Source organism: Nerophis lumbriciformis, linkage group LG33 (assembly GCF_033978685.3).
Source record: "Nerophis lumbriciformis linkage group LG33, RoL_Nlum_v2.1, whole genome shotgun sequence".
Taxonomy (NCBI): domain Eukaryota; kingdom Metazoa; phylum Chordata; class Actinopteri; order Syngnathiformes; family Syngnathidae; genus Nerophis; species Nerophis lumbriciformis.
The window spans coordinates 2,850,045-2,873,417 of NC_084580.2; the positions used below are offsets into that span (position 1 = coordinate 2,850,045).

Genomic DNA, 23,373 nt, shown 5'->3' on the forward strand with positions numbered 1-23,373 from the left:
CTCTGTTGCCAGATATCTCGAGATGTATGTTGTAATGTGTATATGTGCTTTGCTATGGAGGTTTGTTCCCACTCCAGACCTTGCCCCCTTAGGAGCCCAGTCTAGATTGTATTTTTTTACTGATCCTTCCAGAGCGTTGACCTTTTTCCCATCTTTTACGAGGCGCCTTGTAGCGACCCATCAGCGTTGCTCTTCTGTAACCCTGTACACTGTTTGTTTATCTAATCTTGAATGGGTTTGTGCTGAAAACAAAGTTTTTTTGTACTTGTGCAATGACAATAAAGACCTATCTAAAGGGTATAATTTATGGAATAAAAATAGAATTTTCGTTTTAAACAGTCTTTTTTTAATGTACTTTATTTTGTGCCAGAGGGAGCTCCACGAACCACGTTAAACCCAGATTCCGAACTAACAAAGGTCTTAACTCATTCTCTTTCTATGCCACATCAATATGGAATGCACTCCCAACAGGTGTAAAATAAAGGGCATCTCTATCCTCCTTCAAAACGCACTAAAAGAACACCTCCAGGCAACTACAACCCTAAACTAACACCCTCCCTTCCACATAATACCTCTTCGGATTGTAAATAATCAAATGTAAACAATCAAACAATCAAATGTAGACACTTTTTCTTATACTTTCTGATCTCTCTTTCTATGTCCACTACTTGCTGTACATATCCTACCAAGTCAGTCCTACACTGTTTCAATATCCATTTCTCTGATGATGCAATTGTTGATGCTGATTGTTGATGACTGAAGTGTTGATGCCAACCAAACCTACCTCCCCCCACCCTATATATCCCACACCCCGGATTGTAAATAATGTAAATAATTCAATGTATATACTCTGATGATTATCTTGTGTGATGACTGTATTATGATGTTAGTATATATTTGATAGTATACATCTGTATCATGAATCATGACCCCGACTTAAACAAGTTGAAACACTTATTCAGGTGTTACCATTTAGTGGTCAATTGTACGGAATATGTACTTCACTGTGCAATCTACTAATAGAAGTTTCAATCAATCAATCAATCAATTATAAGTTTTTTGTCGGAAGAGTAAATACTTTATTGTTATTTTTATCTACGCCCTAAAACGATATAAATGTCACACACATTTGAGCTAATTAAAGAAATCCTCCCCTTCTTGGAGAATATGAAGCCTCCCTGAGTTTTAAAGGAGTGGTGAGCACCACACGCAACACCAACGATCTTCGGCTCGTAAACGCACAACATTGACGCATGGTCAGAAGAGCTCAGCTCACAGCCAATGAACGCGATGCAGTAGCTTGCGTCGGCCGCAACGATTCACACGACGACGGTGGAGGAAAACACGACGACTGTAAAGCGATTAATGGATTTATCACCACTTCGGCTGATGAATTTGTGGTCTCTGTGTTCAATGGATGTGTGTTGAAGATGGATTATATGTTTCACGCCTCACCAAGAAGCCTTTTAACGCCCAGTCAGCAGCCATCGCTCGGTCATTGACGCTGGAGGTTAGTGGGCTCGCCATTACTATCGCTAGCTTAGCAAAGCTAGCAAGACTAGCTGCCGGCTAAAGACTGTCACTGGCCAATACAATTTTGATGATAGACTATGCCTTTTAAAGATAGTTGAAAATGCCGAAAACAGTTAAAATTGTATTCGACGTTGTACAAATATCAGGTGGCCGCCGGGTAAAAATAACCAAAATGTTTAAAAATAATTCCCTGGCAACTTCACCGTTGAGTGCAAGTTATTTGCGTAACAAGACTCGATAGCCTGCTATATTGTACGTTTACACTATTTATTTACTGTAACGTTAAAAACTTTTACTGTCAATTCCATACTGACTGGCAACGTGGCTTGCTATTTGTACTGTTATGCCAATCACGCTTATCACTAGGTAATGTTAAGTCAATTTGCCATAACAATCAGCAGTAAATGTGAAATACAGTCAGTGGTTTTACGTTAAAGCAGTTGTAATAAGAGACCTCTCATGCTCCTGACCCCGTACAGTGACCATCAACCACCCCTGCAATGGCAGTCTTCAGCCACCAGGTGCTCTTTGCGGTGACAAGATCCAGGTAAGTTTGTACCCTTTTGCACCACAAGTCAACGCGGAACGCGTCCCAACTAGGGCTGCAATTAACGATTAATTTGATAATCGATTAATCTGTTCGATTAATCGATTAATAATCGGATAAAAGAGACAAACTACATTTCTATCCTTTCCAGTATTTTATTGGGGAAAAAAACAGCATACTGGCACCATACTTAGTTTTGATTATTGTTTCTCAGCTGTTTGTACATGTTGCAGTTTATAAATAAAGGTTTATAAAAATGTAAAAAATAAATAAAATAATTGCCTCTGCGCATGGGCATAGCATAGATCTAACGAATCGATGACTAAATTAATCGGCAACTATTTTTATAATCAATTTTAATCGATTTAATCGATTAGTTGTTGCAGCCCTAGTTGGGACTAGGGCTGCAACTATAAAAATAGTTGCCGATTTAATTTAGTCATCGATTCGTTGGAGCTATGTTATGCGCATGCGCTGAGGCTTTTTTAAATTATTTTATTTATTTATTTTTTACTAAACCTTTATTTATAACGTTTAGATGGCGTCGTCACGTTTAGATGGCGTCGTTCCTTTGCTGGAAACATTCGAAAAATAGCGCAGGAAAACAGTATGGATAATTTAGCGGAGATATATCTTGAGGTTATTGCTTCAATGGAGAAAAGTGTACAGCCTAAGTCGTCAAAAGTGTGGGAACACTTTACTTTAAAGACTTCATAGAAGACCGTTTCCTGCAAAATGGCACGGAAGTACAACATTGCTTCAGGAGCACCTGAATAGGAAACATGTTGGAGCCATGGATGAAGGGAACTCATGGTACGTAACTTTTTAAGTCCATAGTGGCAACAGGCATTCATGAGTTCAGCTTTTTTGTGAATAACGTTAATGTTATGCCTTTGTTGCAACGCGGGGCTGATAATGTGTCTCCGGCACATTTGACTCCGTTTTGAGAGAGAAAACGCACGGTTACCAATTTCGAAATAAACGTAACGGACAGAAATATCTCAGGTTGGTTTCATAATGGGTCAATGTAGCCGGGCCCGATAAAGCTATATAAATATATTTAGATTTGAGTGACGCTTTAGTATAACTAAATGTTATGAAGATGCTGGAATATTTCATGCTATTATTCAGAGGCAGCCTAAAATGAATCCTTTATTATTCACAACAGAAACGTGTACAATATCTAATTCAGTTCTGATCTGATGAGTTACATTTCTGTGTTATTATTGGTGTATGCTGCATCCCCAATGTCCAGAACATGGTGCCAGTATGCTGTTTTTTTTTCAATAAAATACTGGAAAGGATAGAAATGTAGTTTGTCTCTTTTATCCGATTACTAGTCGATTATTTGAAGTAATAGTCGACAGACTAATCGATTATCACATTAATCCTTAGTTGCAGCCCTAGTCCCAACATTCAACAAATATCATATGTTGAAAAGTAAACTAAACCATTGTCAATGTTTGAGAGTCCTCATGCTTGTTTTTGTTTACATAGACAGTTATTTATTAAAAAATTCTAAACTTTTCACAATTGAATCAATAGACTATATTGCCAAAAGTATTTGGCCACCCATCCAAATGATGAGAATCAAGTGTCCTAATCACTTGGCCCTGCCACAGGTGTATAAAATCAAGCACTTAGGCATGGAGACTGTTTCTACAAACATTTGTGAAAGAATGGGCCGCTCTCAGGAGCTCAGTGATTTCCAGCGTGGAACTGTCATAGGATGCCACCTGTGCAACAAATCCAGTCGTGAAATTTCCTCGCTCCTAAATATTCCAAAGTCAACTGGCTTTATCATAAGAAAAATGGAAGAGTTTGGGAACAATAGCAACTCAGCCAAGAAGTGGTAGGCCATGTAAACTGACAGAGAGGGGTCAGCGGATGCTGAAGCGCATAGTGCAAAGAGGTCGCTGACTTTCTGTCAGTTGCTACACAGCTTCAAACTTCATGTGACCTTCCAATTAGCCCACGTACAGTACGCAGAGAGCTTTTTAGGCCCTTCTTTAAAAAAAACAGCTTAGTTTTTTTATATGGTAAACACAAAATATGCAACATTTTCCCCCCCAAAAATCTCAAAGTGGTCCATATAGTCCTGTAAATTCATCTGCATGTAATGTATTGTTTTTTGCTCAAGGGGAAAATAAATCACCCTCAAAACTACAGTAATGACTTCATGTTGCATCCTTGGATCCAGCGTGTCAGACAGAGCCCCGCTTTCTACTCTCAATGACTAATTTGTTTCTGATAGTCACACAACACTAAGTATGTCATTATTATGACTTAGTAAGTCAATATTTTGACTTAGTAATTTACTAAGTCAAAATAATGACTTACTAAGTCAAATAATGACAAGATAATGACTTACTAAGTCAAATTAATAAGCGTTTGAAAAAAAGAGTTAAAAGTGGGGCCACATGCTGACATATGCTCAACTCATCATGCTTAATTTATTACAGCATTCTGGAAGCCTGTAGGTGATTTTTATTATGTAAATGTTATATTTTTATCAACATGTGATAGCAGGGATCCTGCCATTCAAAACAACATTACTAATGATTAATGTAACTATAGCTGAAAAAAATAGTACAATAGCAATAGGAGAGACTATTCATCCCTGAACACCATGGAGTTCATGTAGGCTTTATGATGCAGTTACATTATTATATCAACTATCAGAGACAGCTTCAGGAAATTCTCAATTTAACATAATGTCGTTTTTTGCTGCTTCAACACAGAAAAAGGTAAAGTGAAATAACTTAGTTATTAACTGTAGGTCAATAATGCTTGTCTTTTTCTCTGACAGACAGGGCTTTGCTGTCCGTAACACGCACGCACGCTCGCACACACCGCACAGTGAGCAACGTTACGCTGAAAGCTAATTAGCCTTCACCTCAAGGACTGCGAGCGAGCTGAGCTGCCGCTTATGTTTCTAGAACGTCAACGGGCTAGTAGTGATGTTACTAGTAGTTGACTGGGAGGTGTTTATTATAATTTGGGGGGAGTCCGCTGCCTTATGCTTACCGGCTAAACACCTTTCTGCTCATCACACCGCAGGAGCACTGACTACATGCACTCTGAATACGCACTGCTGATTGGCTGTTGCATGCGCTCTGAATACGCACTGCTGATTGGCTGTTACATGCGCTCTGAATACGCACTGCTTATTGGCTGTTATTGCTCTGCATGTAACCAATCAGATGGTTCTGCTAGCCTACCTGGCTGGTCTAGGGGGCATGTGCCTGACCTAAGTTCACCGAACACCTGACATCCTTCCAGACCCTGATGCAACTAGTGTATCTCTGGGAAAATCTCAGAACAACTCAGCTGTTCTCATCGTCGGTAAACCTTTGACTCACGCTTCCAAAATGGCTGCACCTACTTTGTTTATACCGATTAACGTTAATTATGTCTTAAACAGTTGAAAATGTAAGAAAAAAAGTAATGTCGGGGTGTTTTTTTCAATTTATTCGATGAAACAATTACGTTACAATTGTCCATTATAGGGATGTCAAGGTATGAAAAGTTCTTATCATAGTTATTGTGACCAAATTATCAGGGTTATCATTATCATCACGATCATTTTAAATGTGCTAAAAAAAATTAAAAACTATTTATACTGAAAGCCTTTAACCAACTGACATTTTTTTTAAAACACAAACACATTCAAAATGTATATATGTACCTCAAGCAGAACGTTGAATGTGCATATTAAAGCAACACAAGCATTATAAACAAAGTAATATGGCAGAAACAAAATAATACTATAAATATATAAAACAACAAAATAAAAATAAAGAGTGATACCTCCCACATCTAACACACAATCTTAGTGCCTCACACAACTCAGCCAGTGTTCAATTCAATGAAATGACAAAACATTTTAACTATTGATGTTATTGGAACACTAACAAAGTTGGCAGTTAAATTAAAGGACGAGGGAGCATCCCGGTCAACAAACTACAGACTTTGTTGAAAAGTTCACTACTTTATACAATTACATATTATCTGACCAGTTTTTCTTGTCGTCTACAGAGGATCATATTTGTTATCCAAGCGGCACAGCTGCAACTCTGTGTCTTCTAGAGCCTACCTCCACATAGAACCACCACGCAACATCTCTGCGTCAACAAACCCACTCAGGCACTCCCACTATGGACAGCTCCACAGTTATCGAGGCCACAACCTTGGCCCTGTCCCCCTCACCCGCTCTCTGCACAGTTCATGCATTTGGCTCCAAGACGTAAAACACGACGAGAGTAAAACGCCGTCCCCTGCCCATAATGTAGCATCAATTGAGAACAAGGACAATGCGTCTGCTGTAGCCCAACCAACAACGCCGCAGACATCCACCGATGCTGCAGCCCAGGAGAGGGCTGTGGTGAAGAAGGCTCTGCATCTGAGGATTGTTGATGAGTTAAAGCATTACTATAATGGCTTCCGGTTGCTTGGCATTGACACCAAGGTTGCAGGCAGGATGGTGTGGAGGCTGCTGCATGGACAGATCCTCACACGCAGAGAAAGGAGACGGGTAAGATGTCTTGCACTTACAAGTCTTTGATGCATTAAGCAGTCAGTAGTCAATTTTATATCAGTGTTTATAGCCAACATTAAAAGACTTGTCTGTTCACAGGATTTTCAAATATCTTTTACTGCTCTGTTGTCTTGTCATGAGATGCCCTCTGTGTTGTTTTCATTGTCTGAAAGGCTGCTCCAGAAGCAGTTGCCCCCTGTGTCCCTCCTGTCAGTATTCCTTTGGATGCATTACTGAAAGGCAAAAACTAAAAAGTTTTACACATTTACTGTACATGTCAATAAGGAAATTGCATGGTGTTTTCCAAAGGGATGTGAGGAAGTCTTCCTATTGCTCTGTCCTAATGGTAACAGTAACGTGTAATTGTGAATCACTTTCAGTTGTGTTGTCCTTCAATTATTCTTGCGTATTACATAGTTTAGTGCCTTTTAAGAGATTACAACTTCTATTGTTTGCACAAAAAATGAAACACAGGCACAGCATATACAGATTTTCCTCAAAACAGTTTCAACTAGTCAATAATGCAATGCAGTGTGTTGTGCATGAAAAGGTTCATCCAAGGAGACTTATTCATGGAGCCAGGAGAAGACTGTAAGACTATGCAGCACATGTATGCGTTCTTGTGAACTCATGCTGCGTAGATATCCTGTTTATTTTTAGACTGTTGAACTTACCAACTTGTTCATAACGTCACACCTCATGTGAGCAGGGTAAAAAAGTGGTGTTTGTTTTTATGTTTACAGCTGATGAGGACCTGCGCCGACCTCTTCCGTCTGGTGCCCTTCGTGGTGTTCATTATTGTGCCCTTCATGGAGTTCCTCCTTCCAGTCTTTCTCAAGCTCTTCCCAGAGATGCTTCCCTCCACCTTCGAGACAGAATCCAAAAAGGCATGTTGACACACACACACACACACACACACACACACACACACACACACACACACACACACACACACACACACACACACAGACAGACTTGCACATCGAGACACCGGCATGACCTCAGAGCCAGGTTCACCCTTGATTATGTAATGTCAGAATTACAGCCAGCTGACTGATCTTACCAAAGCAATGTTCTCTGGAAGTTATAGTAGATTGTGCCCCCTCAGAATTACTTAATCTTTTGGAATGTATAAGCAGCAGCGTGATGACTGATATTTAGCACAGCTCAGTGAATCTGAGATATGAACAGCCCTCCACTTGCAGGTGCCTGACCCCTGAAGGCACAGCCTGTTATAATGGCATGCGTGATGGTAGCAAAGTTTCACAAACAGAGCTGCAGTAGCTGAGGTCAACGTTTTAAAGTACCCGTGACCTTTATGATTATGGTGTAAACATGATGATACAACAGGGGTGTTCACATGCGTTTCATAATTCAATTGTATTCATCCTTTTTATGGACATTATCTGTTGCAGAGTTTTCACTCTCAAAGATAATCTAACCAGGCATGTTGTGAACAGCACTTTCTCTTAAGATAACATAAACGACAGGTGCCCAGTCTACTGTGCAGGTTGTGTGTGTAGTTGTAATGGCTAGTCCAACATTAACGACAGGTGCCCAGTCTACTGTGCAGGTTGTGTGTAGTTGGGGTAATTCCATCACACCTAGTGTGTGACTATCAGTGGTACTTAACTTTAACTTTAATGGCTAGTCCGGGGATCGGCAACCCGCGGCTTTAGCGCTGCCCTAGTGGCTCTCTGGAGCTTTTTCAAAAGTTAAGTTAAGTTAAAGTTAAAGTACCAATGATTGTCACACACACTAGGTGTGGTGAAATTTGTCCTCTGCATTTGACCCACCCCCTTGTTCACCCCCTGGGAGGTGAGGGGAGCAGTGGGCAGCGTACCTGGGAATATTTTTTGGTGATTTAACCCCCAATTCCAACTGAGTGTCAAGCAGGGAGGTAATGGGTCCCATTTTTATAGTGAATGCACAAAGGTGAGCTTTGTTGATGTCATTGACTTTTTCGAGTGCTAATCAGGCATATTTGGTAAGTGCATGACTACAAGCTAATCGATGCTAACAAGCTGTTTAGGCTAGCTGTATGTATATATTGCATCATTATGCGTCATTTGTAGGTATATTTGAGCGCATTTAATTTCCTTTACTTGTGTCCTCCGTGTATTTAATTAATATTTGCATGTCCCATGACACATTATCTATGTAATATTGACCGCATTTCTGCATTTGTTTGTCGCCTTTATACACCACAGCAAACGTTGCCCAGCATGCAAAGATTGTAATGAATCCATTAGAAGAAGACAGCCAGCTGTTTTCTTTAACTTGGACACACACATCTATACATTTGGCCTTTCTAAGCCAGTAATTTGTATGAGTTATCTCACCCTCTGAGAAGCTTCATTTTTACTAATGTTTTCCAATGTTGTAAAAATGTGTAAAATAAATATTACATTTCAATATTTCTGTCAACGAAGATTTGCGTCAGCTTGCGACACATAGAAATTGTAATAGTTGGCTAATATAGACACTTACATCATGTGTTGCCTTCATTATAACACTGTATAAGGCTTTTAATTTTTTGCGACTCCAGAGAGATTTCTTTTTGTACTTTCGGTCCAAAATGGCTCAACATTTTGCGTTGCCCACCCCTGGGCTAGTCCATTAGTGGCACCACAAGGTTAAAACATTAGCTGGTGTGGCGTTTATTAAAAAGTTCCAAGGTGCATGCTGTCAATTTGAGAGGAGGTCACTATTTGAGGAAATAAATTGTATTTGTGTCCTCCACTCTGCAGGAGGAGAAGCAGAAAAAGGGTCTGGCTGCGAAGCTGGAGCTTGCTAAGTTTCTCCAAGAGACCATTGCTGAGATGGCTCGTAGGAACAAAGCCACGGAAGATGAGACGCAGCGTTTCTCCACATACGTCCAGCAGGTATTGTACAAAGTAGAGATGTCCCAAATATGGATTTGGATTGTGGCCGATATATTCGCCCCATTTAAAGGGGAACTTTTTTGGAATTTTGCTTATCGCTCACAATCATTATGAAAGACATGACGACAGATTGTATTTTTTTTATAATGCATTCTAACTCGCAAACAAAAGTGTGCGGGGATTGAACCTGCAACCCCCAATTTGCTGGCAAGACCACTCTACCGACCGAGCTACGCCGCCCCTATTTTTGCTTTTGTTTGGTTAGTGTGCACTAGCGACTTTATTTTGTTTAAAAACATTGTATCTACGGTAGCATTCAATGTAATACATCATCTGAATTACAACAATATTAATAGTTAGATACCGGTAAGTTTTAAAAAAATGTGTTATTGTGTTTACTGTAGTTACTCTCTATAAAACATTTTCAGTGTCTGTGATCTATTGTCAAATTATCGCATCGGGACTCAAAATCTGATCGGCTCTGATGCCAAAATATCTGATCGCAATGTTGACAGGAACATCACTAATACATAATGATAATCATAATACATTATACATAATCTATTGCCTGAACTATTTTGTTTTATGTTCACTAAATCGTGTGTACTCGTTAGGTTCGAGGCACTGGAGAGCAGCCCACCACAAAGGATATAGTTCGTTTCTCCAAGCTGTTTGAGGATGAGCTGACGCTGGAGCACCTGGAGCGCCCCCAGCTGGTGGCCCTGTGCAAACTACTTGAGCTGCAGCCCATTGGCACCAACAACTTGTTGCGCTTTCAGCTGATGATGCAACTCAGGACCATCAAGTCAGATGACGAGGTGATAAGATAATGACAGGTCTTTATGTAATAGTTATTTTCCTAGACATGCCATTCTCTGATGGATGATCTAATGCTTCAGGCATATTCGCTGAAGCAGTCAATGCTGGTATTAGGCTTCAGTGTCAACTTCTCAATACTAATCACTCTTAGGGAAGCCGTCTAATACTACTTATGGCAATACAGCCTTAACATCTGTACAGTCAGTTGAAGAACTATATAATATATAATATTATACTCTAGTATTTCTGAAGGAGATAATAAAGTTTCTCACGTATTTTGTGTAGATGATTGCAGCAGAGGGTGTAGCAGCCATGAGCGTGTCAGAACTGCAGGCAGCTTGTCGCAGCCGTGGAATGAGATCTCTGGGACTCACCACGGAGCAGCTACGACTGCAACTGCAGCAGGTAAGCAAAGCCCTTCCTCAGATCGGAGTGCTTTTTTATAATGTGACTCATGTAAACATTCATTAGAAATACACACCCAAACATTGCATTGATTGTATAATGTAGACTATCAATGCTTTTGTCTCCTAAATCCAGTGGCTGGACCTGCACCTAAAAGAGAATGTTCCTCCATCACTGCTGCTGCTCTCCAGAGCAATGTACCTGACTGACCTCAAACCCAAGGCCCCAGTCATCCCACCTGTACCCAAGCTTGAGGTATGAACTTTGCAAGCTCCTTACAGTGTTAATCACTTGAATGCACTAATTACAGAAAGGGGTACAACATTTAATGTTATGTAGTTGTTATGGTACATTGGTACATTCCGTACAGCACTGGGTTTCCCTTTCACTACTTGTTTCAAGGCACATACAGACTAGTTATGGGTGTAATTCTTTCACAGAAAGCCGTGGAGGCAGATGGAAGCTTGAACAAGGCTGACATGCTGGCGGACTCTGCGTTCATCATTAAAGACAGTCCGGTTCGTACCACCCTAAAACAAAATAATAGATGCCTGGTCAAACATTACGCTACCAGCTTTGGTACCATTAAGAATCAAAAATTTGAGAAAATGTGAAAGTTTTGTCAAAACTTACTAGATTTATAGATGTGTTTGTAGTTTGCAATAGGTTATAATTTAACTGCATCACAATGTGAACTGTTTGTAATATTTGGATCATATTTGACTACATTAGATCATCCAAATTAGAAGTTACAATTGTGATATTAAACCGTATTGTCTTTCATGTAATTTTTTTCTTCTTATTCACGTATCATCATCCTTGTCTTATAGGCAGAAGCGATAAGGAACAATGCTCCTGTCATATCAGACAAACCTCTGACTGCTGCTGAAGTCCTCCAGGTGAGCCGAAAGCAATACAATAAAACGTAACAATTATAGTTGCTATAAGTTTGGATCTAAAAGTTACTATTGTGATAGATTAATTGGTAACCAGACTAGTCTTTTCTTGCTTTGGTTTTTCTCACATGACGCTCTCAGCTAGGAACACTATTAATATTTTGGGTTTAGCACCTGCTACATAATGAAAATAAAACAAGCCTAAAACAGTGAGGTTAGTGGGAGATCGTTTAAGTGCTGTTGTAATAATAACAAATGTCTACTCGCCGAAGAGTGACTTTGATCAGTTTGAGATTTCTAATATAGCAGGTATTTATAGACGTGTCGCTATCACGCATATGCAAGTTGTACCGAACTTTACCTCCGCTAAGTCTAAAGTTCAACTAATTAAAGCTGCTCTGTGGTTCCCTTAGTGACCAAAGTTGCCAATCCGTAGGTGAGAAGGCTTTATTAGCTTGTATTTTCTCTTCAGTCGTTTATTTTGGGACAATGATTGCAATAACAGACATCTAAATGTCAGTTCAACATATTTTTCATTCCATATACACTACCAGTCAAAACCTCTGAGACACCTTCTCTTTTGTAGCACTGTGTCCAAATATTTGAAATATGACAACAATATTTACCGCTTAGATTAAAATAATTTGCAATGTTATTTGAAGCCTACGGACATCATCAAATTCCTTGTAAGAAAATGCTAATTACGTTTTGTGTCAACTGTCTAAATACTGCTGAGCCACTCAAAATGGAAATGCTCTATTTAGAATACCAAATTCCTGAATGTTACCGTAATTCCCGGGCTATAGAGTGCACCTGAAAGAAAGTCGCATCCACGATTGTATTTTGTACCTAATGTATATTGTCCGTGCTGAAGGTGTACATATTGAAACATAAAATATTTACACAGGCATTTGCGTTAATTCGCAAATTTAACAAGACTGTTCCTAAAGCATAGCATAAAGTAGTCTCCTGTAGCGTTGGTTTCGTCATTTTCCTTCTGCGTGCTAAAACCGCTGAAGTCATCTTCTTCAGCGCAAGGCGGTCCAACCCTTCGGAGTCCGCTAGTAGTGGTAGATTTACGTTCTGTGCGGCGGGTTTATTTTTTTTGATGGCCGGGTCAATCATCTCCAGTCAGGGGGCTGCGTCATTTGCATTTCATTGTTTCCTCTCCATGACGATTGGGAGTCCGTAGCGGCTGACTGAATGATTGTGTGAGTGTGTTTGATTTAATGTGAACAATTTCCTTGGTCCAGCGTGACCCGTTCGGCAATTTGATTTTTCTGTTGTCATGAGGCTAAATCTATTGGTGCCATGTAAAGCTTGTGGACCTGGAAAAATCCATGAATTAGCCGTGGCATTGCATGAAGCACAGGGTTTAAAAGTAAAATGTTAAGTCTCCACTTCCATGACATGCTGATTGATGCATTTTAAATAAATTCTTAGTGTATTAGGCAAACATTATAAGAACATGTCACTCCAAAACTTCTGGGCTTTACTGTAATTCATGGTAAGGGGTACTATGATTTTCCTCTTTTCTGACTTATAAATGTCTGTACAATGTTCAGGGTTCTCTCTCGCCTCTAAAGCATCCAAGGCAGCAAGAGAGTTCACTCTGTGGATCTGTTTTAGCATCTGGTCGCGTTTATTTCGTAGTGAGCATATTTGACTATGTGGGATGGGAGATCTGGTTAACACTGTTGGTCAATTTTGAATTTTTTGTTCATATGTGACATGTATCAGATTTTTTCATGTCAATATGAACAGTGCAATTACTTTTATTTCAAATCCGACCTAGGTTGCTTTCGAATGTGGATATAAATCAGGTATGTATCCAATGTGACTGCTGTCTGAACGATCGGGTCGCGTTAATCCGACCAATACGTCATCGTCATGAATGTGTATAGAAAAAAATACTTTGATCATCAAAAACAGCGCTGCCAAAAGTGGAGGTAAACAAAACGCATGCGATTGTCTAGAGCAGGGGTCGGGAACCTTTGTGACTCAGAGAGCCATGAAAGCAAAATATTTGGAAATGTATTTCTGTGAGAGCCATATAATTTATTTTAAGACTGAATTCAATTAAATGTGAGTATAATAAGCCTCTAAATGTATTCTTTTAAATAATGTTGTTATAATACTCACCATTAATGCGACTTCTGGTGCTGCACGGATTTGCTGATGGCTTTGTAGTTGGGTTGGTACTTGGTGAGATTAAGCTTTATGCAGCCAGGGAAAAGAACGGCGCTGCATTTATGTCCTTCATTTGCGTTTCCTCCACTTGGTTTGCCATTATGATGGTACGATCATGAACAGTTCTTGCTGACAGAGGCATGTCTTGTATCCGTTTAATTATCTTGTCTTTGTTCGGAAGATCATCAAAAAGTTCATTGGCTACATCCAGCATGAACGTTTTAGCATACTCGCCATCTGTGAATGGTTTTCCGTTCCTCACTATTGCTAAAGATCCAGCAAAACTAGCAGAATTATAGTCACCTTGCCGGGTCCATACGCGGAGTTGATGCTGGCTAGCTTGCACCCTGCTCAGTAGCTCTTTGCACGCTTTCTTCCTGCTGTCTCCCGCAGGGTATTTTGATGCAAATGTAGCATGGCGTGTGTCGAAGTGCTGCTTTACATTCGACCGTTTCATCGATGCAATTTTGTCATTGCAAATTAGACACACTGCAGAAACTGCTCTCTCCACAAAGGCGAATTCTTCGGTCCATTCGTCCTGAAATGTACGATACTCCTCATTTTTTTTCTTTTTGCCATCTTCTTCGTCGAAGGGTTAGCTTTGAACTAATGACCGCGCAGACTGATTCAAAAGGGGGCTTTTACCTGTTTACCCAGCAATGCCCAACGTAGGCTATTATCATCCAATTAAAATAATGGACAATTGCTCCTGCAGCCAACTGCAGCCCTGAACAAGACATGAGCAGTGGAAAATCGATGGCTGGATTAAAACAAGTGATAATATTTTGTTTTATCTGAAAAGCCGAAATCCGCGAGCCAGATGCAATCATCAAAAGAGCCACACCTGGCTCACGAGCCATAGGTTCCCGACCCCTGGTCTAGAGAGTAGTCATTATCTCTGCAATGTGGACATACCGTACCTTTGATACATCCCAGATGTACCCGCAGACAGCAATCTAAAAAATGTGCAATTATCAAGACGACAGTGGCGAATTTAAGGGAGAGAAAGTCCCAACTGGAGAAAAGTACATTGTACAATAATCAGAATCAGAAATACTTTATTAATCACCGAGGAGAAATTAAAATTTTCAGCACAATCCCATTCAAGATCAGACAAACATTACAGGGAGACAGAACAGGATCGCTGACGGGTCTGCCAACTTCTGGCGCCCCTTACAAAAAAGGTGAGATATAGGTAAACAATGGGGGGGGGGGGGGGGGGGGTGATTTAGGGGGTGAGAAAAAATAAATCGCTCTAAGCTTGGGCCCCTGGAGAGGGGGCCCAGACTGAGGCTAAGGGAAAAAAGAACTCCTAGCCATAGCACACATCCCTCTTACATGTGTGTAAGAGGGAAATAATAATAAGCATCAGCAATTGAAAATATGGCAAAACAATGTAAAAATATACGTTAATATGATATAAAAATAAATAAATATAATATAAAATATTTGTTATTAAATGTATGTATAGATTTGTTGAGATTTTTTTAAAGAAAATCATCATCATAGCAGATTATGCAAATTCTAACTCTGAGCATCATCATTTTTCGCCAAATAAACGGTTACAAAATGAAATTTTGATAAATTAGCAGAAACCAGACAAAAATAATGTTTGAGGGACTGTTGAATGTTCCACCACTCCTGTGTCCGACTGCTCTCCCACGCGTTCTTCTGAGCAGACAACGAAGCAAAAGTCCACTAACTGCAAGCGCCAAAATGCTTGCTCTCATGCTTCTTGATCGTCTACCCGCAATAGGTCGGTTCAGAAAATGTTGACTTTGATTGCACACAATCATTGAAATTCCCACAAATGCGGTAGGACTGAGACCTACTGAAATTGGAGTTATGCTTACTTCCGTAAACACTGCAACATGTCTATGTCTAAGTTGTGAGGACCGAAAAATATATTTTGCACATTTTAAAAATATAAAAAACTCAAGCGAAAAATAAAAATGTATTTTGTGCACAACAAAAGTGTTTGCATGTTTGCTAATATCGATATACACACTCAATAATTACTGCTTTCTGCACAGTCAAACCGATGCGCTTTCTCGCGCCCCCTCTCTCTCAACCTCTGCCCTCTGCTTTTCAGCTTTTTTTCTACACTTGCTCAGATTTCTGTAGTGCGCTCAGATTTCTGTTGTGCGCTCGCACAGGTTTTGACACCGTTATGTTTGTGTCAAAAAGAGAACCAATCAGAGAACTGGAGAAATGTACTCTCTTGATTGGCTGCCTGGTCTCCAATTACATTGCTTGTTACGTTATCCTGGAAGCATTAGTTTGTGCCTGATGGCGTCAATTGTAGTGTCCCAATTCGGCTTTCCCATCCTTCCAAGGACCAAGCCAATGGGGTCGAAGAGGTGTGGGCCCTGGAGAAAGTCCTCCAGCCGCAGCAGGCAATGTTAATTAAGACGGTCTAGCATTCGCAACACTTCCTAGTTGTCCTAGTTGTGTCATGTGTTCACATCCTCCGGCCTGGGGTCAGGTCCACAAAGTGGAGATAAGAATAAAAAGGAAAGACTTAAACAAAATATTAAATTATGAAGCAAAAGTTTTGAGATGTATGTGTGTTGCTGTCAGTAGATTTATTTTCTGCTCAGACTATATTTTTTAAATTAACTTTAAATAGTACCTTTTCTCTACAATATAGCAGTTGAGGATTATTTTCTTAAATCCTGTTGGAAATGTTTGTACTTTCAACTGTACTTGTAAATATTAAGTGGAATATCATTTGAAATAACTCGATATATTCCCCTATTTTGGAATAATTGTTATGAAGGCAAGAAATTAATCACAACAGCGGTAGTTTCAGCCGTTTTCTTAATAATTTATACAGGTTGAAAAAATGCTTTCAGATGACCAGACAAACCTGCATATATGTTATTATATCCATTTCTTTTTGCTCTGTTGTCCTATAAATTGTCTTGGGGAGTCCATTTCCTCCTTGGTTGCCATAAACCGAACAGCAGAGCAAACATAAACACAAGATCACATTAACTGTGATTCAAACACATATAAAAATGTACATTTCCCAATTAAATAAAAATTTACATATCGTCTACAAATAACTGTTATTTAAAATGTACAAATAGTTCTATTATAGTCACACATTAATAATACATATAATAAGACATGATTCAAGCTATTTAGGTGTAACAAATTACAAGAAGAAGAAGAGGTAAGGCTTTTACTTCCAAACATTGAAAAAAGCTCCGGCACGAAGCAGTCTGCAATGGCCGACCGAATATGGAGTTCTTTCTCGGGGTAAAGAGAGGAGCGAAGAGCACGTAGGTTGCTCAACATTACGATAGTCGAGGTCTTGTATTTTAACACATTTATATCACTACTGTCACTGGTTTTAGATATTTTAAATGAATAAATAAAGGTATAGTCACATTTTAAAGTCGTTCTTTCCGCTCTGCATAGCGCTGCCATGTTGAAAATGTTTTTTCAGGGCGATCTAATTGGACACCATCAGTCAATCAAAGCGTACATTTGTCCAGTTCTCTAAATTGGTTCTCTTTTTGACACAAACATAACTGTGTCAAAACCTGCGTAGGTGCACAGCGGAAAACTGAGCGAGTGTAGAAAAACAAATCTGAATGCGCGAGATTAAGAGAGAGGGGGAGCGAGAAAGCGCATCGGTCTGACTGTGCAGAAAGCAGTAATTATTGAGTGTTAATACGGATATTAGCAAACATGGAAACCCTTTTACTGTGCACAAAATACATTTTTATTTGCTCAAACATTATTATTTTTCGCTTGAGTTTAATTTATTTTCAAAATATAATGTTTGTGCTTGCAAAATGTATTTATCTGTCTTAAAAATCTTGCTTTGCGACCTCATAATTAAGACACAAATAGAATTCCATACACATTAGACATTGCATTATTTGTAATATTGAACGACTACGTAAAAAGATCGGATTTTCTGTTGTCCGAGTTGCCTTCACAAGGCAAGGTAACGCCGTAGAAATTTGCAATAAAAAAAGTGATTGCAAAGCCAAATGTCCTGAGGTGGGAATATTTATGTAGGCTTTAAACAGAACGAGTAGGGTGAGCCAATCAACACGAACAATCCAGTCACGGGTGTCAATGTGAAGGGGTAAGTAGGTATGGTGTACAGAAGCCCCTAGGCTTAAAGTTTTAAAAATGTTTTTATCTGTAAGTTATAGAAATAAGAAGAAAACATCAAACATGTAAAATAGTTTGGTCCAATTGGATAGCGGCAAACTCTGCATCAAATACAACACAGATAGATTACGTGAGAGAATACGCGTAAAGATTCACTAAATCTGCATTTGGCAGTTTAGGAAAAAGTTATGTATACATTTCACTTTTGCATCTCATTGCATGTGACAGTGATGCTTACAAGGGCCCTCGGTAAAGTTAGAAACAGAGGCGTCACTCGTTTTTATTTCAGAAGGCGGGGCCTTGTAAAAAAAATCATTGTTTGTGATTGGATAAACCACTTGTCTGTTATCTTGAATGACATGCTACTTCAACCACTCACATCGAAATCAACCCTTGACGCGGATGAGAGCGACGCTGGGAAATCCAAAACAGAACAGCCGACATTGGATAACAACAGAGCGAAAAGTTCTGTTCATCTTTTAAAGGATTGATACTCCATAGATTCGACAAAACAGTTGCAATAGCAGAATCAATGTCAGCACACGACTCCTTGCTGCATGCTACCGTTGTTTGTCACATCTATGAATTCCCGCCCGGCGATCCTGATTGGTTCATTATTTTTTGCTATCTTGGAGTTTGCATTGCCCTCGATCCCAGATCCTTTGTGTGGAGCTCAGTGAACTACAAGGATCTGGCGAGAGTCAGGTTAGGCTTAAGCAGATGTACAAATAAAATAATAATAATGAATTATGATTTGTGTTACCCACAGATGATAATCATCTGTGTCAGATAATATTTACTTTGCATGACGAATACAAGGGAAACTTGACATATATATATATAAAAAAAATAAATAAATAAAGGAATGATATATGATTTATAAACATAAAACATATTAATAATACATTTTGTTAAAATAGCAACATTTGGAATTTGTGTGAATTACCTTAGGAATATCTGGGGCTTTAAAGGCCATTGATTGCATTATTTATTGGGGGGGAACTGTTTCGGTTTCAGTTTTTTTGGGTGTTTTCCTGATAACATAACAGGTGAGGCGGGGAAGGTATAATTTGCAATCAAAAGGAAACCCCTCCAACAATTTGCAGACAGACTCAGAAAGTGGGCTATAAATGTGGCTGGAGCAAAATTTACACCAATGCATATTCAATACATATTATCTTGACACAAGGACAAATGTATGTACCGTATTTTCCGCACCATAAGGCGCCCTGGGTTATAAGCCGCGCCTTCAATGAACGGCATATTTCAAAACTTTGTCCACCTATAAGCCGCCCCGTGTTGTAAGCCGCATCTAACTGCGCTAAAGGAATGTCAAAAAAACAGTCAGATAGGTCAGTCAAACTTTAATAATATATTAAAAACGAGCGTTCTAACAACTCTGTTCACTCCCAAAATGTACGCAAATGTGCAATCACAAACATACGTATATCAACATGGACAGAGCTGCGTGAAAAAAGCCACCCGGCCTCTTCGCGTAAACTTAAACTTACCTTAACCACTCGCTCATCTTTTCTTCATCCATCCCTTCGAGTTAGCTTTTATGATGACGCCGGCTGGAAAGGTCTCTTTTGGCAAGGTCTTCCTTTTGAATATCACCATGGGTGGAAGTTTCTGGCCATTAGCATGGCAAGCTAGAACCACAGTGAAGGATGACTTCTCATTCCCTGTGGTGCGAATATTCACCGTACGTGCTCCCGTTGTATCCACAGTGCGGTTCACAGGAATATCAGTTGCTGTGAAATAGTAATCCGTGTGCGGATGGAGAGATTGCGTCTTTTCATGAACCGGATCCCGGTCGCTTAGTAGGAGCCGTTTTGTGGTCTTTACAGATGTAAACACACAAAGGAAATGAAACGTACGGTGATATCCGCGCGCTTTTTCTTCTTCTACGCGGGCGGGTGGTTGCTTACAGTAGAAGAAGAAGCGCTTCCTGTTCTATGGGGGCGGGTGCTTACCTTGGCGGTTGCTTGCGTAGAAGAAGAAGCGCTTCCTGTTCTACCGGGAAAAAAGATGACGGCTGTTTACCGAAGTTGCGAGACCGAAACTTTATGAAAATGAATCTTAATATTTATCCATATATAAAGCGCACCGGGTTATAAGGCGCACTGTCAGCTTTTGAGAAAATTTGTGGTTTTTAGGTGCGCCTTATAGTGCGGAAAATACGGTACCTGCAGTAAGGCCCAGAAGTATTTGGACAGTGACTTGAGTTTTTTTCTTCTGAATAATAACAAATGGTGGTTATATTTACAGTGCCAGTGAAATGATTGGACACACTGATATGTTTAGTTTTTTTATATTCAGACAAGTTTGTCAGGTGTAACAGTAAAGGTCACCAATTCCATCCACTATACCCTACAAACATGTCTGAATATAAAATAACAAGAAGTATATTCAATAAGAAGAACAAATGAAGTTATTAAAAACACATACTGGGGCGGCATGGCGTAGTGGGTAGAGCAACCGTGCCAGAAACCTGAGGGTTGCAGGTTCGCTCCCCACCTCTTACCATCCAAAAATCGCTGCCGTTGTGTCCTTGGGCGGGACACTTCACCCTTTGCCCCCGGTGCCACTCACACCGGTGAATTGAATGATGAATGATAGGTGGTGGTCGGAGGGGCTGTTGGCGCAAATTGCAGCCACGCTTCCGTCAGTCTACCCCAGGGCAGCTGTGGCTATGAAAGTAGCTTACCACCACCAGGTGTGAATGTTTGATGGGTTCTACATGTAAAGCGACTTTGGGTACTTAGAAAAGCGCTATATAAATCCCAGTTATTATTATTATTATTTTACTGCTACTAATTTTAATCGTTGGCTGGTACTGTAGAAAGATACACACACACATCCTCTTACACACGAGAAAACAATGTGTGCCATTTGACAGAAGAAAAACCTTTATTCTTCCTGTTTGTATAGACCGTATCATTTCATTGTACACATCAGCTTCTGCTGATTTCTTAACTATTTCTAATTATTTAATTTTGGTGTTAACTCTTTACAGATGGGCTATCAATGAAAAGTTCAGGTTGAATTCTAAGATAACATAAGGAGACTCACAATACTGTTGCTAAGTTTTTTTTGTTTATATGGCAGGCTAAAGCGGCCACTGAGCTGTCCCAGAAGAGCAAGATGAGCGCCAACGGTGTCTGAAGAGTGTGAGTGTCTGGACTGCAAAGGAGGGATGAATTAAAGCATGCGTCAACAGAACGTAGGGAGATGACAATGATACTTCTGTCAATTGACATCTATCAAATGTTTACATCTCTCTAACTCCGACTTGATGTAGAGTGTAAGTAGTTGCAGTGTCTTTTTGCCATTGATGTTGATGACTAGATGATACAAGATGAACATTGGCCACTCCATAATACTCTGTATTCTTCCTCTATTATTTAAGCAAATCAGCTTGAGTCATTGAATTGGTCCCATGGTCCTTTTTTGTTCCAGACCCTCTCCACCTCCAACTTCTGTAAATTTGTAAATGTTGTGTATATTGTGGTTTATGTCCAACACAGCAGCAGCAGCTTTGTACAGTTTGCTGTGCAAACTCATGACATTATTAAGCTTCCTGTGTCAGCATTTCTGGTGCACCTAGTAACCGTAACAAAATAATGGTTATCCACTATTCCGATATACTTTTGATTCACTTTTATTTTTATTTTTTCTCAGCGAACTCGAACCATCTCCAAACTTGCAGTTTCCACTACTATTCAATCTGATGTAATTGACTGGAACAAAACAGTACTTGGCGAAATAAGACTGGTGTGTTTAGAGCGGGAGAAAGGAAGAGAGATAACTCCTTTCATGCAGACAAGATTGAGGCAAAGTGCAGTCTTCTTCAAACTACGCTTTGTTTTTTTAATTTTTTTAAACTACATAATACAGTATGTATTGTGTTTTTAACAGTGTGATGCTTGGATTTCATTAAGCTGAAGAGAACATACTTGATATCATCCATAAATAAATTCTATTTATAAGAGAATCTTAAAAGCTATAATCTAATAATTTAAGACATTATTTTTTAATGGGAGTTAAAAAGATGTAAAAGTGTGACAATATGACTGATTAACACAGTTGTTCTTCTGCATTACTCTCTTAAATATATGAAGTTTAAAACATAGTGTATGTGTTGTGCACTTTTCAAACAAACTCTTACCACATCCATTTTTAAATTAATACTGGATGAAAGCATTTGTATCTCCTGACTATTCATACCAACAGTGGAATCCATAGATAAAATATTTTTTGGGGGCAAATGAAGATTCATGTTTTTGGTTTTACAAATGTGCCTAAAGTTAAATAATGTGTTTGGTTTCTTGGTTTTCATTATTGTATCGGTAACTATATTCAAAGTGCCCATTTTCACCTTTTTCCCTCTTTGGACAAATGTCTCACATTCACTCTGATCCAATTGTATCCTTAATGAACTGTTGCGTAATATCATGTTCAAAAACACCACATGCATATTTGCTCAACTTTTATGTGTGGTTTGTTAACTTTTTGAACTACAAATGTTTTGATTCCTTGAGTTGCAGGCTAGTGATCTGTTAGGAGAGAGGAGTCATTGTGATGTGATGCTCCTGAAGTGATGATCTATAAGTTGTCCTGATTTAAATTTGATAGTACTGCGTACTGCTGGATCCAACCATACAGTTGACTAAATCTGTGTCTAGAGTACAGTTATGTTTCAGCTTTTTGGGAATGTAAATCATATTTACAACATGGCTTTTCAGTCATTTTACAAATGCATCACATTACCATGGAAAATAGAGCAGAATTATTAAAATCATAAAACCCCTTGCACACTGGTGTCCTATTTACTTACAACGTTCTGCATACCTCCTAATTGTGTGTGTGTGTATGTATGTATGTACAGTCGCGATCAAAAGTTTACATACACTTGTAAAGAACATAATGTCATGACTGTCTTGAGTTTCCAATATTTTCTACAACTCTTATTTTTTTGTGATAAAGTGATTAGAGCACATACTTGTTGGTCACAAAAAACATTCATGAAGTTTGGTTCTTTTATGAATTTATTATGGGTCTACTGAAAATGTGACCAAATCTGCTGAGTCAAAAGTATACATACAGCAATGTTAATATTTGGTTACATGTCCCTTGGCAAATTTCACTGCAATAAGGCGCTTTTGGTAGCCATCCACAAGCTTCTGGTTGAATTTTTGACCACTTTTCTTGACAAAATTAGTGCAGTTCAGCTATATTTGTTGGTTTTCTGACAGGGACTTGTTTCTTCAGCATTGTCCACACGTCAATACTTTGGCCTTGGGAAGGCCATTCTAAAACCTTAATTCTAGTCTGATTTAGCCATTCCTTTACCACTTTTGACATGTGTTTGGGGTCATTGTCCTGTTGGAACACCCAACTGCGCCCAAGACCCAACCTCCGGGC

General features: G+C 39.3%; 1 protein-coding gene across 1 annotated transcript; it reads left to right on the top strand.

The window, feature by feature from the left end:
* The first annotated feature begins 1,251 nt into the window (after positions 1 to 1,251).
* Positions 1,252 to 22,764, top strand: letm2 (leucine zipper-EF-hand containing transmembrane protein 2). The gene is made up of 11 exons (XM_061928341.1): positions 1,252 to 1,510; positions 2,013 to 2,080; positions 6,119 to 6,614; positions 7,361 to 7,504; positions 9,368 to 9,502; positions 10,117 to 10,320; positions 10,607 to 10,726; positions 10,862 to 10,981; positions 11,167 to 11,244; positions 11,557 to 11,625; positions 21,058 to 22,764. Exons 2-11 carry the CDS (start codon positions 2,034 to 2,036, stop codon positions 21,112 to 21,114), a joined length of 1,470 nt encoding a protein of 489 aa, XP_061784325.1. The 5' UTR covers positions 1,252 to 1,510; positions 2,013 to 2,033; the 3' UTR covers positions 21,115 to 22,764.
* The last annotated feature ends 609 nt before the right edge of the window (positions 22,765 to 23,373 follow it).